The following is a 16,605-nucleotide window of genomic DNA, read 5'->3' as shown; positions in this document are numbered from 1 at the left end:
CAGCTGCTCAGCTGCCTCAGGTGAGGCCAAACAGAGTCTCTCCCGTCCTCCCGCACACAAGCCTGACACAGCTGGAAGTCTCAGACTCTAGGATCTCTCTCTCATTTTTAGTCCATATCCCTAAGGTTTATCATTAGTTCAATGAGATTATAGGTTCCCACCTGCACAATCTGCACTAGCCCATGGGGAGATTTAAGTCCAATTCCCTCCCAACCACAAGCAGTTACAACTTTCCCAGACCTTCTGTACACGTTAACCCCTTCGAGCCTTTGATCGTTTGGGTCAACCTCTTCCTGGAGATAGTGCGGAGCACAAGGCCCACAATTGGGCCCAGATCTTGGGCAAGATGAGGGCCATATTTCCAGAGTCTGGCCTCTGCGGATGCACTTTAAAGGCTGTACACACAAATTTTGAGACTAGCACTTAGTGTCTTACAAGTGTGACCTCCTAAGGGACAGTGCTTAAAAACCACTTGGATTGGTGATTTGCATGTGCACAGATGAACTTGGAGGCAGAATGGCCTGGGTAGGGCACAGCACTGGGAGTCAAGAGACCTGGGTTCCATTGCTGGGTGATCTAGGGCAAGACTCTCCTCCCCCCGGCCTGTTTCTCTATTGCTGCAAAGCGCTACGAGAGGTGTGCAGATACAATGGGGATGAGGGCCAGCAGCACGGATGGATGGACAGAGACAAACTTGAGGCCCTATTGAACATTTGACCCAGTGTCTAAAAGGGGATTCACATTCACCTCCTCCTCCCTCTCTTGTGCGCACACACACATCCTAACCTCAAAAACCTTCCTGCTAACCATGTTTGTTCCTCCAACAGCTAGGCCTGAGCTGCCACCCCAGAGCCAAAGTCACTCAGAGAGATGCATATCTGAATTGGGCAGCACTGGCTCCTCGTCAGGTTTCCCTGGCAAGCCCCCCTGAGCGATAGCCAGCGTAGGTAAAGCTAGTTTTAATGACAGGCCTGCACAGAACACACTGCCATGCTCTGCTGAGAGCTCCCTTTCCTCAGAGGAAACTCATGCTTTCCATGAACAGCTGGACCCGCCCCTTGTAAAACACACATGGGACTCTGCAGCAGTATAGCATTTGGGGCTATTCTGGGCTCCAGTTGGGAAGAAGTGATCCTGTAATGCAGCAGCCCCAGAGTTTATAATGAACTAATACAGGTTGGTGCTAACGGGAACCTAGAATTAACTGCTCTTCCAGACTTTACTCCTTTTAGCCTTCTGTTTAGAGGTGTGTGTTATTTTTTCTTGTTCAAGCATGTGGTGTACTGCAAACTGTTACAATTACACACTATCACTTTAAATCGTAAGGGGTTTCCTGCTCCTGCTTGAAGGCTGAGGGGTGCTACAAGGAAGTGTGTGATTTGGACATAGCAGCAGTCAATCAGCAGCCAGCCAGCCACCCTGCAGTAAGGGACGAGATGTGCTTCTCTGTCTTAGGGAGCAGCCTGTTTTGTCTCTCTGCTTTTGGGTTCTTGGGTGTTACTGTTCTGAAGTTTGGAAATAAAGTCGTGTTATGTTAAAAGCTTCCAGCAAGAGTACTGTATGTTTCTATCTGCTCCTCTCCGTGTGTATGCCGGGAAACAAAGCGCAGCAAAAGCAATTCCCACCCTTGGTTCAGCGGTGCCAGGCTTCCAATCATCCATGGGCAGGGGGCGCTGGCAGGGAACGCTGCACATTTAGCGATTGCTATTTTGAGAGAACTGGGTGCTGGGGACAGTTGCCTGACTCATGGCCCTGCAGACTGGAGCTCTCCATAGAACCTCAGAGTGGGCTGAACACAAGCAGCTGCAGGGCCAGCTTCCTCCATGCTGGCCTGGGAGAGTGCCTTCGTTCTGGCCTTTTGTGTGTGAGGGGGAAAGGCCATCTCTAAGGGGAAGGGGGAAGTTCAGGGACCAGACAGACAGAGACCCACCAGGGATTGCCTGCTAGTTTTAAAAATACATAGGGTGGGGGGGAAGGGAGAAGGGGCAATCTTCACTTCCTTCCCACAGTGTTCTCAGCTGTTACCTGTATCCTTCTGAGTCCTGCAGCGAGACCCCGGAGTCCCAGTCCAGGTCATTCACCAGCAGCTCTGTAACCCAGAACAGACACACATATCGAGTTACACACCTCAGCAACACGTAAAGCAGGGGGTGTGAAAGTGACCCTCCTCTTCTGTTCACCAGAGATCCCATTCACCTGGAAACCAACCTCAGAGCTCATTCCCCAAAGCCAAGCCTTTCCTTCTAGACTGTAAAACCGTGGGATTGTATGTGTATGTAACTCAAATACTGGAGAAAAACACTTAACAGAAAAGCTGTCTTTGTTAAAGATTCAATTTTGAGCTGGGAACACTTGCAAACCACATTTGAAGCCTCCAGCCAAGCTTGCCATTCCTCATTTTTAAGCTACATTGATAAGGCCCTGAATTTAAGTGACCACACAAAGAACATGCACTGATTTAATTAAAGTGGTAGCATTTTTTTGTGGAGAAAGGGCCTGTGATTAAAAAAAAAAAAAAAGCAAAAACCCTCAAGTCCCGTCCCCCCCACCCCTTATTTCAGGCCATCTTTTCCAAAACAGCAAAAATGGGCAATGGAGTCAACGCCAATTTGTTGTGCTTTCTTTGCAGGGTATCTGTAAGTAACGGTGAGTGAGACGGTGTAATTCAGAGTGGACAACAGGGGTAGGTATTGCATGGCCCAACTGAGGTGCGTGGCAGAGCAGCGTTAAGATGGCTGTGACACTCCCCCTGCCCATCACACACTCTTGAGATGCTCCAGCATCAAATACCCACCTTGAGCGGCTCCATCCTTCGCTAGCGTGAGCGCTTCCCTCACTTGGCGACGAGGCTCCAGAGGAGAGCGGTTCTGCCTTGATAGGCTCAGCATCTCCTGCAGCACAGCCCGGTTCCTCTCCACCCGCTCAGCCAGAGACAGCCCGCTGGTGGCACTCGCAGCGCTGCCAAGGCTATCCCAGCTCTCTGTCCTCCACAGCTGCCCTGATGGGGCTAACCCTTCGCACAGATCGTCCTTGGGAGTCAGGGGGAGGTTCTCCGAGTCCGTAGCCTGGGCCAGCTCTTCTCCAAAGGGGGCTGGTTTGCCATGGTCTTCAAGGGAAGATTTCTGGCTGCTTGTAGCAGGATTCCTAGAGGAGCTGGTGCCCCAAAGCCCATTTGGGGAGCCCCTTTGGGCCCTGTTTTCTGAGTAGTAGTCAGCATTCTCCAGAATGTTCCTGCCTGGGCTTGGGAGCCTCCAGAGCTCCTCAGCTGAACTGCAGCCCAAGGCACTGCCTCCTCCCACTGTCCTATGCGCCTTCAGAGCTTCCACGTTGTTGGCGTAAAGGTCAGCAGCCGCAGTCCCCTTGGCAACCTGCCCAAAGTCCACATCGTCACGGCTGTCTAGCAGCACATCCGTCAGGTAGGTGCGGATCTGAGCCCCGGGCTCCACCACCGCATCTTGGGGGACCCCCTCCACCACCGCCAGACTTGGCGTGAGCTTCCCTTTCCTGACCTTGGGCTTCTTCAGAGAGGCCCGTTCTTGGGACACCACTCCTCCCTGTTTAGCGGTCAACCTCTTCTCCTTCAGAGCCTTCACTTTGCTCTCCAGAATAGAGCGAGCGGCCCTGCCCGGTTCCCCTCGCAGCCCTGCTGGCTCCAAAGCCGCTCTGACAGGCTGGTCGGCGCTGGACTCAGCGCTCTCAGCAGGGAAGTTCCTTCTACTGGCATTCCTGCCGTGCTGCTTCATGCCCTTCATGGCTCTTCTCTTCTCCATAGGTGAGTTCCCCTCCATGCCAGCCTTCTGCCTCTCGGGGGCCCCTGCAGAGAAAACAAACAGCAGTAAGGGCAGAACTCAACTGGACTGTAAAGGGAGCTCTCTGCAGCACCACAGCTGGATGGGCCTGCACACCCTCCTCTCCAGGAACTCCTTTTCCCATCGCCCCAGCTAATAACATTGGCCAGCTCCACACAGCCTCTTGCCAAAGGTCTCTAAGCATTGCATACAATTATTTACACTGCAGTAGCCCCTAGGAGAGGGGTGGGTAAACTTTTTAGCCCGAGGGACACACCTGGGTATGGAAATTGTATGGCGGGTCATGAATGCTCATGAAATTGGGGTTGGGGTGCAGGAGGGGGGTGAAGGCTCTGGTTGGGGAGGAGAGGGAGGGCTCCGGCTGGGGGTGCGGGCTCTGGGGGATGAGGGTTTTGGGGTGCAGGAGGAGGCTCCGGGCTGGGACCGAGGGGTTCGGAGGACAGGAGGTGGATCAGGGCTGAGGTAGGGGGTTGGGGCCCGGGAGGGGATCAGGGGTGCAGGTGATGCTTACCTCAAGCAGCTCCTGGAAGCAGTGGCATTTCCCCCTCCAGCTCCTACGCAGAGGCGTGATCAGGCAGCTCTAGTCTGCGCACTGCCCCGTTCATAGGCGCCACCCCTGCAGCTCCCATTGGCTGCAGTTCCTGGCCAACGGGAGCTGCGGGGGCGGTGCTTGGGGCAGGGGCAGTGCGTGGTGCCCCCTGGCTGCCCCTAAATGTAGGAGTCAGAGGGGGGACATGCTGCTGCTTCCGGGAACTGCAGCACATGGACAGAAGGCAAGCCCCAGACCCTGCTCCCCAGCAGGAGCTTGAGGGCCAGATTAAATCAGCTGGCGGGCCGGATGTGGCCCATGGGTTGTAGTTTGCCCACTCTTGCCCTAGGAGCTCCAGTCATGGACCAGGGCCCCACTGGGCTAGGTGCTGTGCAGACAGAACAAAAAGATGGTCCCTGCCCCAGTAAGCGTAGATGTTTATTGATTATCCCTGTGTCAAGGAAGGGCAAATAGAGAGACCAAGCAACTTGCCCAAGTTCACAGCATCCCTGGGACCAGAAGTCAGGAATCCCAGCTCTTAGGCCCCTGGTCCCACTACTAGCCAACAGGCCCTCCCCACAGTTGTGGGCAGTTCTTGGGTACAATCATCATTGCAGGCAGAAATTCACCTGGCGTCACCATTTCACTATTTTATACTTTCCATCGCAATCCTATGTAGTGAGAGTGGAGCGCTGCTTTCGGATTAGTTACTGCACTAGGCTGAAGCAGGGAGGAAGAGACAAGTACTGTGAACTGAACTCTGTCTATGGCAACAGGCACCTCAATTTTCCTGGTCTTCAGACACATTAAACAAATAATTCTCTCTCTGCTTTTGTCTCATCTCCCTGTATAAATGGTTTAGAATAGCAGTAAGGGCCTCCAGACTGGGCACTTCCTGACAGTTATAAGTTAAAATATCTATTTGCATTTATCTAGTACATTCCATCAGAGGACTCTTAAAGGGTTTTGCAAAGGCAGGTGAGTATTATCATCCCCATTTTAGAGCTAGGGAAACTGAGGCACAGAGCAATTAAGTGCATGACATAGGCAGATCAGTGACAACACTGAGATAGAACTCAGGGGTCCTGACTTGCAGTCCCTGGCCTAGCTTCTAGGTCATGCTGCTCTCCTCAGGCAGTGAACCAGCTGGTCATTAAGAGCCACTGAGTCACTATTGACTCAGAACTGCCGAGTTAGGAAAGTGAGCAGCCTGAATGAAGTTTTTGGGGAAGTTTAAGACCCACCCCCAACTCAGCTCACCCAGCCTCATGCTACTGTTAGTGTCAGCACATAGCAAGGGCTCCTTCACTCCCAAATCTGTCTATAGCATCAGAGGGAACATTGGTGTTTTTCAAAAGGTATGGATCAGCCTCCAGAAGACTGGTTTCTAATGCTGAGTTCGCTAGGCTGGGCTGGTAATCTTCCGAGATTTCAGCTACATCCTGCCTTCACTTGGCTGCCAGGGAAAGAGCTTTGCTTTTGGCATTCTGGCACCTCCTCTCCCAGAACCCTGGAGCTGGGCAGAGGGGCAGGGAAGCAATGAGCCAGGAGAAGAGCAAGAGAAGATATTCCCAGGCAGCGTGGGTCAGTTCTACATGGGTTTGAAACAGAGGCTGGGTGAGCATGTTAATTCCAACCGCACCAGCGTGGTCATTCCCTACAGTCAAAGACCTTGTTCTCGGCATCACAAGTGGACAGCGTGCGCAGTTCCTGGCTGGGAAAGTCAGGGTCCCAGGTGAGGTCAGTTGGACTCCAGTGTAGAGATCTGAGCCCCTCCGCTACAAAATAAGTTTAAATTACTATTTTTAAGTGAATCCAGGTGCGACCCTTTGTATTGCTGCATTGTGGGGACTGGTATTTAAAAATACATAGATGTATCCCAGGCTAGATGGATCCTGACACCCAATGTTCTCCTAGGTTTCCCACTAGGACAGTGGACAAACTCTCTCTGTGGCCCCTCCCCTCACCACAAGTCAAATTTGAGGATAAGAGTGAGCAGGTTCAGGCATTTGCCTAAGGCTGAGACAGACATGAGAAGAGTGGGCACAAAGGTGAGGGCTGGAGCAGAATTCTCTCCCATCCAGGAGACCAGCTGGCTTTGGGGGCGGGGGGGGGGGGGGGAAATCAGCAAGTGACATGAAACATTCTCCTGGACTCTCCAGGAGGTCACGGGGAAAGAGACTTCAAACACGAGGGAAGGGGAAAACCTGGATCAAAAGAACTATACATCCCCTGGAGCTGTTTCCAGACCTGAGCCTCACAGCAAACTGTTCAGAAGAGACAGAGCCGCTGCCATCTCCACTTACCACATGGCTCTTCACATGGCCTTGGCTGGGATGTAGCAATTGGATGCTGTCGAGGAGCAATGGCCAAGCCCAGCCCTCCCTGCTACACAGAGTCATGAGAACAGGCATATTTAGTGCCTTCCCTAAACCCAAGTAGCTGACTCTGAACACTTGGGAGTTGCCCTACATCCCATTTTAAAATGGTAACGACTTGGCCCTTCTGTAGCACCTTCCATCTGAGGATCTCAAAGCCCTTCGCAAACTTTAACCCATCCTCATGGCATTCCCTCAAAGGCAGGGGAGTATTCTCACCCCCATGTGACAGAGGAGGTCTATGAAGACAGAGACGTTAAGGCCCAGACTTTCAAAACTGACTAGTAATGGGGGTGTCCAACCCGAAGCATTGTGAAGATCCTGATTTTCAGAAAGTGTGGAAAATCAGGTTCCTTTAAGGTGTCTCAAGGTGGGCAAACAAAAATGGAGGCACCCAAAATCATTAGTCACCTTTGAAAACCTTGGCTGAAGTGACTTTCCCAAGGTCACACAGCAAGTCAGTAGCAGAGTCAGGAATAGAACCCAGGAGTCCAAGGAATCACCCTCCACCCAGGTCACTGCAGGCTGATGGTCCTGCAGTCCATTGCCTGTGTGTTGCTGTGGTATTCCACTGACGTGCCAACACCTGCCTGGAACGTGACGCTGTGCTACACTGAGTATCCAGGCAGCACTGCACACGTGCTTTGATCAGCGGTTAAAGATGTTACACATGTCCGGATGGGAAAAAACTGGATGGACGCATTTCAACATGTTAGCCAGGGAATCTTCCAAGAACAAAAAAGAAGCCGAAACTTTTTTTTTCACCTCCAAGTTCAGCAGCAGATGTTTCACTACTTAGGGTTTGTCTACATGGGGAAAAAATGGTATAAACTAAGATGTAAATTTAAACCAATATAGTTACCCTCTCACCACATGTAGATGCTCTTATACTGGTATAAAAGAGCTTTTTGTGGTTTAGCTTAACCTTCTTCCCAAGCAAGAAACTAAACCAAAAACAGGCCTTCTTCCAAATGTTCACATGGCGGCTGGGGGAGTTATATTGGTACAACTATATTGGTATAATATAAAATTTCCCCATGTAGACAAGCCCTTGGAATCCCAATGACTCATTCAGAAATACGTATCTTAAAAAAACAGACTGGAAGAATCTTATGCAGAAGCCATAGGAGACAAGAGCCTAAAATCACAGCTTGCCTAAGTAAGTATAGCTCTAAGTGTCCACTTGTGACAGTATTGTGTGGTCCAGTCACATGGAGGTGTCAAAGGGAGGTCAGGGTACGCACAGCTGAGATGCCCAAATCAATTAGTTGTAATGCAGTCATGCCCTGCTGTGCTAGGTGCTGTACAAATGCAGTGAGAGGCAGCCCCTGCCCCTAGAACTGACAGTCTAACTAGACAAGACACAGAGTAAGGTGAAAGGGAGGGTTATTTACCTGCATCTCTCAGTGGGGGAACTAAGGCAGAGAGATGCAGTGATCTGCTCACCGTCACAGTCAGCCTATAGCAGAGCCGGGAACTGGACCCAGATCTCCTGAGTCCCAGTTCAGTGCCTTAAACCAAGACCACTCTTCCTGTCCTGTGGCACTGGGGGTAATAGTGGAGCACTCAGATAATACATGGGTCTCCGAATGTGCCACACCAGCTGAGCCTGGACTCCACAGAGATGCATCACAGTCACCCCCAGCTGCATCCTCCACTGAAAACACCCACTCCCAGCCCTGTATAACCTCCTTTGAGGCCTGAGATTCAACCATCCTAGCCAGACAGAGGGAGTGGGATAACTACAGAGGAATCCCCGTTCTCCACTTTCATACTCACCAAGCCTTCCTGAGTCAGCTGGGAACGGTCTGCTGCTTCTGTGTGGGACGCGGGAGCTCTCCCCACAACTCCGTGGTGGGGAGAATCTCCTCCCCAACCTCCATCCAGGCTCCAGGTTACACCATGGGACAGAAGTGTCTGCGAACCAGCTGCCAGTGGTGCCGGCCACGCTCCATCTCCCCGAGACTGGATCCTGGAGGCCCCATCCACAAGACGGGAGCTACTCCTCAAGGCAGGGCCGGGCAGAGGCTAGTCCGCTCTCCCCGGCCCTCTTCACTTATTTTTCTTTCCTATGCAGCACTGCTGGGACGATCATGGGAGGGAGGCAGGAAAGAGAGCACCCCTCCCGCCCCCAGATGTTAACCTTTTATAGCTGCACCGTTACAACTACCAGGCAGCAGGGAGGGAGCAGAACTGCACTCAGGAGAGACATACACTAAATATGAGGGGCAGCTTGAGTGCTCTTTTGGGGGGAAATCACAGCAGGACCCCAGCTGGGGAGAGGAGTCAGCACAGGGATCACAGCAGGACCCTAGCCAAGGGGGAAGGGGAAATCAGTGCAGGGAACCGCAGCAGGACCCCAGCAGGGGTGAGGGAGCAAGTCTGCACATGGGATCACAGCAGGACCCCAGCTGGAGCACAGGACCAACTGGCTCAGCACAAAGCTCACAGCACGACCCTGGCTAGGCCTCTCTCTGCCACGACTCCCACGGTTTAAACGCGGTGGAGTTTTCCTAGCAATCCAGCTAGAGCAAGGGCCGGAAACCGAGAGGCAGGAAAACAAAAACCAAACCAAAACCTTTGCCAGCAGCGCCCAAGTTCACTGCCTGGGTGACTCCCCTCCGCAGCTGGGGTGCCCCCGCCCCCCTTCTCCCCTCCCTCCAGTGACCCAGCTGTGCAAGCTGAGAGAGCCTGTGGAGCTGGCCCTGCGCATACCAGGGCACCCAAGCAAACAACATGCTAACCACAGGAACCGCTGGCTATAAAAGGTAAGACATGTTTGGAGGGGCCCACGGTGTCGCCATGGCTACCCACTTGCTTGGCCAGAGGGGAGGGGTGGGAACCCACCCCATTGGCTGCGCAGCCCCGGCTAGCTGAGGCGGGAGGGTGGAATTCTACACCCCGTGGGGAGCGGCTCAGTCCCAACTTGGAGGGAAGTTGCGAGGGAGGCTGGAGGGCGGGAAGAAGGAAGGGGGAGAGAAGGGGAGGGGAGGTGGTGGAAGCTTGGCCGCCTTTGGCTGCTAGTCAGGAATGTCCCTTGTTTAGTCTCCATTTTTGGAGGCGGCTGGTTAGAATTGAGACCCACAGGCGGGTAAACCAGCCCTGGGAGAGCCGCACGACCTCTCTGGCAAGCGGGGGGAGTTATGTGGGCCTTTCAAAGGGGCTGGGGGAGAGGCAGGCTCTGACTGCATGTTGCTTTATCAATCCCTAGGCTGGGGACTCAGCCCCCAGGGCCAGTCAATCCTGGACGTTCTTCAAACCATGGACCAGACGCAAACCTGGAGGAGCCACATTCTGCTGAGAACTGGACTGAAATTCACCATCTACCTTCGCTCCACCCTAGCCTCCTAGTCCCAGGCCTGGCTGTGCGCGTAGCTAGGGCATGTTAGATGTGTATTCACTCTGTCCATGCATGTCACTCACACGCCCTGGAAAGTTAGGATGGGATTGGAAGCCCAATCTTGTAGAGAAGGCATTGGGCTGGGTTCAATTCCTGCCTAAAGACTCCACATGTGACCTTGGGCAAGTCACTTAGGCCAAGAATTTCAGAAGTGTCCAGTGATTTTGGGTACCCCAACTTCAGACAACTTAAAAGGGGCCTGATTGTGAGACAGGTCCAGAGCACCCACCTCTGAAAGTCAGGCCCCTTTCCAGGCATCTCAAGTTGGGCATCCAGAAACTGAGGCAATCAAAAATCATTAAGCATTTGGGTCTTAATCTCTCGGTCTCTCAGCCTTCTACCTGTAAAGGGGGGGATAACAATACCACCTCTCCCCCACCTTGTCTCTTTCTGGTCTCAACAAACTAAGGTCTTCGGGACATGAATTATCATTAGCATGAGTCTGCACAGGACATAGCAAGGTGGGGTCCAGATCTCCATTTTGGCCTCTAGGGGTTATTTCTGAAAATAAATAGTATTATTATAAACATATTATTCTTTCATACATCAATATTTGAGGAGCAAAACCCAGGGAATCAATGCACAGCATCACCCCCACTGGCCCTTTGTCCTAAGTGACATCAACACACAAGACCTGAAATCCAGGCACAAATCTGAGAGTGCTTTTATGGTTCCTTATTGTCAAATACTGACAGCAAAATCACTTGTGATAATTGGGAAGCTGTCGAGGTCTGGGAGAATGTAACCCTTAGCAAGGAAATGATTCCCACTTCATATCAGGCTCCTTACTTAGCTGTATTTTGCCTGTGGGTTTGGGCTGTGCACTGTAAAAGCCAGCACCGCGTGTCCATAGGACCATCATACCAGATGTGACAAGGTGGGAATTTTCTGTAATATTTTTATGATGCCTATGTGTGCCTCAGTGTCCCTCTGTACTTTGCATTGCTACCCAGTGCGGGTAAAAGAGTTAAGTCTGCTCTTGGAGCAGTGCAGGAGACATGGTGTGTGCCTATCACCAGGTTTCTGGAGGCAGACTGAGTGGCTCATTAAAAGACTGGCCAAGGCCAAACCATACCAATGGAAAAATCCAAGTAGACAACGGAAACCCCATTGACCAGGACATTGACACCCAGCAATCAACAGCCAAGAGGAAAGCAGTTCCTCCCTCCCCCACCTCTCAGCAGAGGCCAGCTCGAGAACAGAGGACTGAGTAGTGACAGGAAGGAAGGGGAGAGTTAGCCCCCTGGAGAGACATGGCTCTCACCAGGGTCAGACAAAGGGAGAGAGACAGAGCCCAGAATGGTCCCCAACCCCAGCAGCTTGGCTAGTGGATTGCTCTGGCTTGGCCAGATGGACTATGCTTTACCCTTTAGTGGTCCATGTGACCTAAGGAATTCCAGTGCTGTGTCCCAGCTGACTAATAAACCCTGCTATGGTTTGGAAAGGCTGCCAGGTGTCACTGCAAATACCTACTGAGGTGCCTGTGTCTCTGAAGAGTGGCCAACCCTCCAACTAGGAGTCTGTCTCTGTTGGCCTCACTGGGCCGAGCTCAGGTGTGAGGCAGGAGTGCTGAAGCCCAGAGGCTCAGTCCTGGAGGCAGTGAGGGCATGTGGCCTACCCTGAAGGAAGAACAGGAGCTGTTAGGGTCTGGCAGGCAAAGCCTGTGGATCCATGACACTATAGCAACCTCCTGCTGTGCCTCAGGGATGAGCCACCCAGGGCCAGAGCATGTGTGGGAGCAGCTCAAACTTCAGACATGTTTCATGTACAATTGCAGCTGATGTCATTCCCTGCTGGGGAGGTGCCCGGCCTGCACAGGAGCAGCACAGCTCTTCCCACAAGAGAGATGCCTTCAGGATCATTTCCCGTCTCTCTGGCCAACTTATTTCAGATTAAGGAGATCAACAAGCACAACCAAAAGCAGAGAGTCTCCATGAGTGAGAGAGAGAGAGAGCATGGTATCTAGCTCCTCTCCGCAACAGGCTGCAGCCACATAGACTCCCAAGTGGCCAGCTGACAATGCAGAGAACAGTATCCTTGCAGATTTAAAGATGCAGTACATGGAAAACAAAGACATTGCAGTATGTATGCCACAGCTCCCTTTTTAACTCAGATCTACAACTTCCTTCTCTCTTCACAAACAAAACACCTGCCCACACTGCATGGGCACCTCATTCACAGTCATACCCCTCCTTTTCTTTAGCCCCAGTGACCTGGTTTCTATCACCACCACCTGCAGGTCCAAGAAATCACCCATCAAAGTGCCTGACCACTAGCGGGAGCATGTGCATAACCCTGGCTATCGTTCCATCTTGCGCAGTCGCTGACTCCTATTGAATAGAAGGAGCAGTCTTCTCCCTTGGGTGCCATTTTGGCAGCGGGGAAAATGCCATGTCTACATCACAGGGTATCTCTACATAGCAATGCAAGACCTGTGGCACTGGGTCAGCTGATTTGGGATCACAGGGCACAGGCTGCCGGACTAAAAATAGCAGCGTAGACAAGGCTCAGGCTGGAGCCCAGGCTCTGAGACCCTCCCCAGTCCCCACAAGGAGATTCCTCCAGCCCGAGCCCCACTGGGACTCGCCGCTGTGGGTGTTTATTGCTGTGTAGACGTTCCGACATTGTCCTGCTAACTCCCCAGCTGGCTTTTTATTCCCTCTGCCCCCTCTCCCCACTGGAATGCTCGTGTCAGTAAAAGGACATGCTGCCTACTGACTAAACCACAAAGTCTTCGTGCAATTACACACCCGGAAGCTGTTCAGCAGGACTGGAGACCAGTATAAAAGTGACCCAATCAAGTAAAAGCAAAGAGCAGGGGCACGTTCTGTTCCTCCAGGTGTGAAAAGCTAACAAAGCAAGATTGGCGTCATGATGGCCCTTCACCTCCGAGCGCCCTCCAGCATCAGGCCCCAGCACAAGTGCACCCAGCCCGTTTCCCCTTTCATCTACTCATGAAAGTAACATGTAGTTTCTCAGTGCCCGATACAAAGTCCACCTCCAGGCACAATTTATTCACATACACCAGTGCAGTAATTCCCCCCAAACCTTGTAATATTAAACAATCCTCCAGTTCCCACAGTAAACATCTAAGATACAGCAGTTCTTCCATCCCCCTCTCCAGGGACCTCACCTCCTGCTCACCCACCCAACAGTCAATACCAGCACTTTGTTCCCAGTTCCTTTTACCCCTGATCCAGGGCCCTGCTCTCCAGACCTCCCTGCCTGAGAGCGACCCATCTTCCCACCGCCCTTCACTCAGGTCTTCACCCCGAGTGACCCCCTCCTGCAGCCTTCCTCTCCTCCAGGCCTCCCTACTTGTGAGTCCTACCCCTGCTCAGGGAAACCCACCCTCCCACAACCACGCTCTCTTGCTTCCAGGCGCAGCTTTCCCTGGCCTAGCTAGGGCCACTTCCCTGAGCCTTCTGCTCAGAAGGGGTCCCTAAGCTTTGGTCAATTCTTACCAGCAGCCCTGTTCCAGCTCCCATTCAAATTCACCTCTCTTCCCCAAGTCTCCCATAGCTCTCTCCCAAGCAACTCCTGCCCTTCCTCTCTCTCCCCCCTCCTCCAGCAGCTGCTCTCACCTGCCCTTCCTGTGTCCGACTCTTACATTCTGAGAGACTGACTCACCTGTCCCAGTCTCCTTCCCTCTAGCACTCAGGTGCCCTCTCTCAAGCCTAATTGGGGGTCAACTGACTAGTCACAGGTGTATTGGCCTCTTCCCACTTGAGAGGGCTAGTGTTACTCTGGTTATTGGCAATATGTGGGAGGAGGTGGGGAATGATGCAGCCAGCCTGCCCTAGAGCTAGGTTATATTGTTAGCAAAGCCTCAAGGAACCTTAGCCCAGCTCACACTTTGGTCACATGGAATGCAAATATCCCCAGGTGGTTTATAGCAAGAGTGCTATACATAGAAGGTGGGATAGCAGTATTGCCTCAGAGTGCAATACATAGAAGGTGGGATAGCAGTATTGCCAGCTCCGAAAGTTCAAGCATCAGGAGTCAGGCTTCCTCAGATCCAAAGATTCCAAGAAATAATAAATCTGGGGTTTGTTCTGAGCCTTTGCGGGTCGTGTTTTCAAGTTTTTCTCTGCAATCATGAGGGCTAGAAACTTACTTGTATTAAAAATTACGAAAGCTGAGATTGTCATGTGGTCATTGGACTCCAGGAGCTGCAGCTTTAAGGGAAATACCAAATATCATACGAGTTGGCAATACCCAACTAAGCCAAAGCAAGGGGAGTTTGGGGGCATCTTGGGTTCAGAAACTGGGTGTCTGATTTTGCGCACACTCTGTTTTCTGTAGGGTACTGATGTGCCAATGAGCAAAGAGATGGGGGTGGAAAGACCGTCCTTGCATCCATGTGCTCTGCAGGGAACAGCCTTTAGTTTTGTACACTGGGCTTCCCAAGCTAATGCCGCATCTGCAAATTGTGCAAGAGGAAAAGTTACTGGGTTCTTCTCCAAGCATACCAGCTGGCCCCGACAGAATGAGGCCAGCATGTCCATCTCTCAGCAGAGGCAGCAGCAGCCAGTGCTAGAACTGAATGGAGTTCAATGAAGAATCAGCCTTGTTCTGCGCTTTCATTTAAAGGATTTACTGAGGGGAAGAGAGAACTGGAATTATTGACGCTGACAGGATGGAAGCTGTTTTCTAGGATCATCTTCCCCATTCTTGCATACCCAGATCCCAGATGGCAGCCTACTGTGGTGTTGGGAACACAGGAGCTCCAAGCCATGCTGGCGCACAAGACATGCACATACACAGCGACAGCTGTTTTCCTTCACAAGGTCTTGCTTCCTGGTATTTGTGTTCAGAGCTGTGGATCATCTGCCTATCAGGAAGAATTCACACTTGGGTTGATAGACCCAAATCCTGCCTTGATTTCTTCAGGGAAATAAGAGTGACCCCCAAGTAAAACAGCTTTTGATGTACTTTCATCACTCCTCAAGTGTAGCTCCTAAAGTGCGGTTCCCACTAAGGGAGTGAAATTTGTTTCTCTGGGAAGCCTGGACGCAGGACGCACAGGGGCAGAACTGCCGTCATGGACTACAGAGCACCAAAGGTAATTTGCAACAAGCACCCAAAAAGTTAACTGCTCCCTATTTCTGGAAAGGGAATTTGCAAGACCAAGGTAACCCAGTCAGGACAATCACATTAAACAGCCAAAAAACAGTGGCTAACAGTTACAGCACAGAAAGAGACCTATCAATGGGGCGCTGAAATTGATCTTCCCCTTTCTTACTAAGAGACCCCAACATCCAGATGTGCCTGGCTGACTCGCACCAAGGTTTAGCTGAAGCTCCTCCCACCCCTAAAGGGCCCCAGGTCAGGAAATGCCTGGCCAGCTCACTCTCACCAGGCTGCATATCCCTGCCTTACAGAAGCAGACTGAAGACAGATGGCTGTTTTCCTGGAGAGCAGGAGTCTGGTGCAGTGCCTGGGATCAGTGGCACTAGAGAAACTGCGGCTGAGAACAAGAGCAGAGGGTAAAGCTGGCACTTATATCCATGCAGGACATATGTACCCTAGACACACACCCCTCCCCCACAAGCCCAGCCGTGTGTTACCTTTTCAGGCAGTCGCAGTGGCGTGTCACACTCTCTTCCCATTGCACATCACACCAGCGGGGCACTTGGGCTTGAAGTACCTTAGTTCATCAGTCTCCCCTTTATAACATGTGGCACTTGGCTCCTAAGAATAGAGGCAAAAGAGAACAGGAACAGCTCCAACAGGCCTGGGGCAGCCCCAATAGGTTTCACAGTGTCAACGTGCTTTAAGTAAGTATGATTCTTACCTGAATGCTCTTAGGCAGCCATCCCAGTCCAAACCAGTTACCACCTTACTGACTGTGCTCGGGGATGAATGGGGAGAGCGGAGCGGGGGGTGGGGGGTGGGCTGGCAGGCCTCTCTGAGTAAAATGGAAGCCAGCCCTCGTTCTGCCTCACTCCTTTCCTGCTGCAGCTATGCAGGGCAGCTGCTCTCAGGCTGCTGGTTTAAACTGCAGCTTTTGATATTCATGATTGGTTTCATAATCCCAATCGAAAGGAAATGACCAGGATTACAGAATTGTTTTAATCCCCCCCTGCCCCATACACAGCTGCAGCTGTCAGCGCGAGTTGCAGAAATCAGTTTTATGTCCTTAAAACGGCTCTAACCGTCAGCTCCTTCTGAGCAGCCCCTGCGAGCCAGTGAAGGGGCCAGCTCCCAGCTCTCATGCCTCGCAGACGCGGAACATTTCCATTTCCACGGCTCGCCCTGATTTGCCAGTCTCATCACGCTGGAGAAAAGACCAAGGTTAGATTCCTCAGCAGAGTCTGGAGTTGCTCTCTTCTGGACTGAGAATACACTGATAGGGGCCAATGGGGATTATTACTGCGCTCCAAGTAAACTCCCCATGATGGAGTCTCAGTCAGCATTGACTGGACAGTAATGCATTGTGTAGGAGCCATTTCTCCTTAGCATTACTCACCATTCCGACCAACAGCA

General features: G+C 52.0%; 1 protein-coding gene across 3 annotated transcripts in view; it reads right to left on the bottom strand.

Annotated features, from left to right (window-relative positions):
* Positions 1-15,946, bottom strand: part of KIAA1614 (KIAA1614 ortholog) — a 37,758-nt gene extending 21,812 nt beyond the window's left edge. The window contains exons 1-4 of one of the 3 annotated variants that reach the window (XM_074961059.1): positions 15,914-15,946; positions 15,687-15,810; positions 2,795-3,814; positions 2,026-2,089 (exon numbers count right to left, since the gene is read on the bottom strand). In XM_074961059.1, the coding sequence (XP_074817160.1) occupies positions 2,026-2,089; positions 2,795-3,788 (1,058 nt within the window). In that variant the 5' untranslated portion in view covers positions 3,789-3,814; positions 15,687-15,810; positions 15,914-15,946. Of the gene's footprint in view, positions 1-2,025; positions 2,090-2,794; positions 3,815-4,320; positions 4,386-8,495; positions 9,309-15,686; positions 15,811-15,913 lie in introns of those variants that run through there. The other 2 variants (XM_074961058.1, XM_074961060.1) reach the window with 2 other exon arrangements.
* Between the last annotated feature and the right edge of the window lie 659 nt (positions 15,947-16,605).

The sequence above is a fragment of the Natator depressus genome, chromosome 8 (assembly GCF_965152275.1).
Source record: "Natator depressus isolate rNatDep1 chromosome 8, rNatDep2.hap1, whole genome shotgun sequence".
Taxonomy (NCBI): Eukaryota; Metazoa; Chordata; order Testudines; family Cheloniidae; genus Natator; species Natator depressus.
The sequence above is the reverse complement of the archived record's forward strand: the minus strand, read 5'-3'. Positions and strand labels throughout refer to the sequence as shown.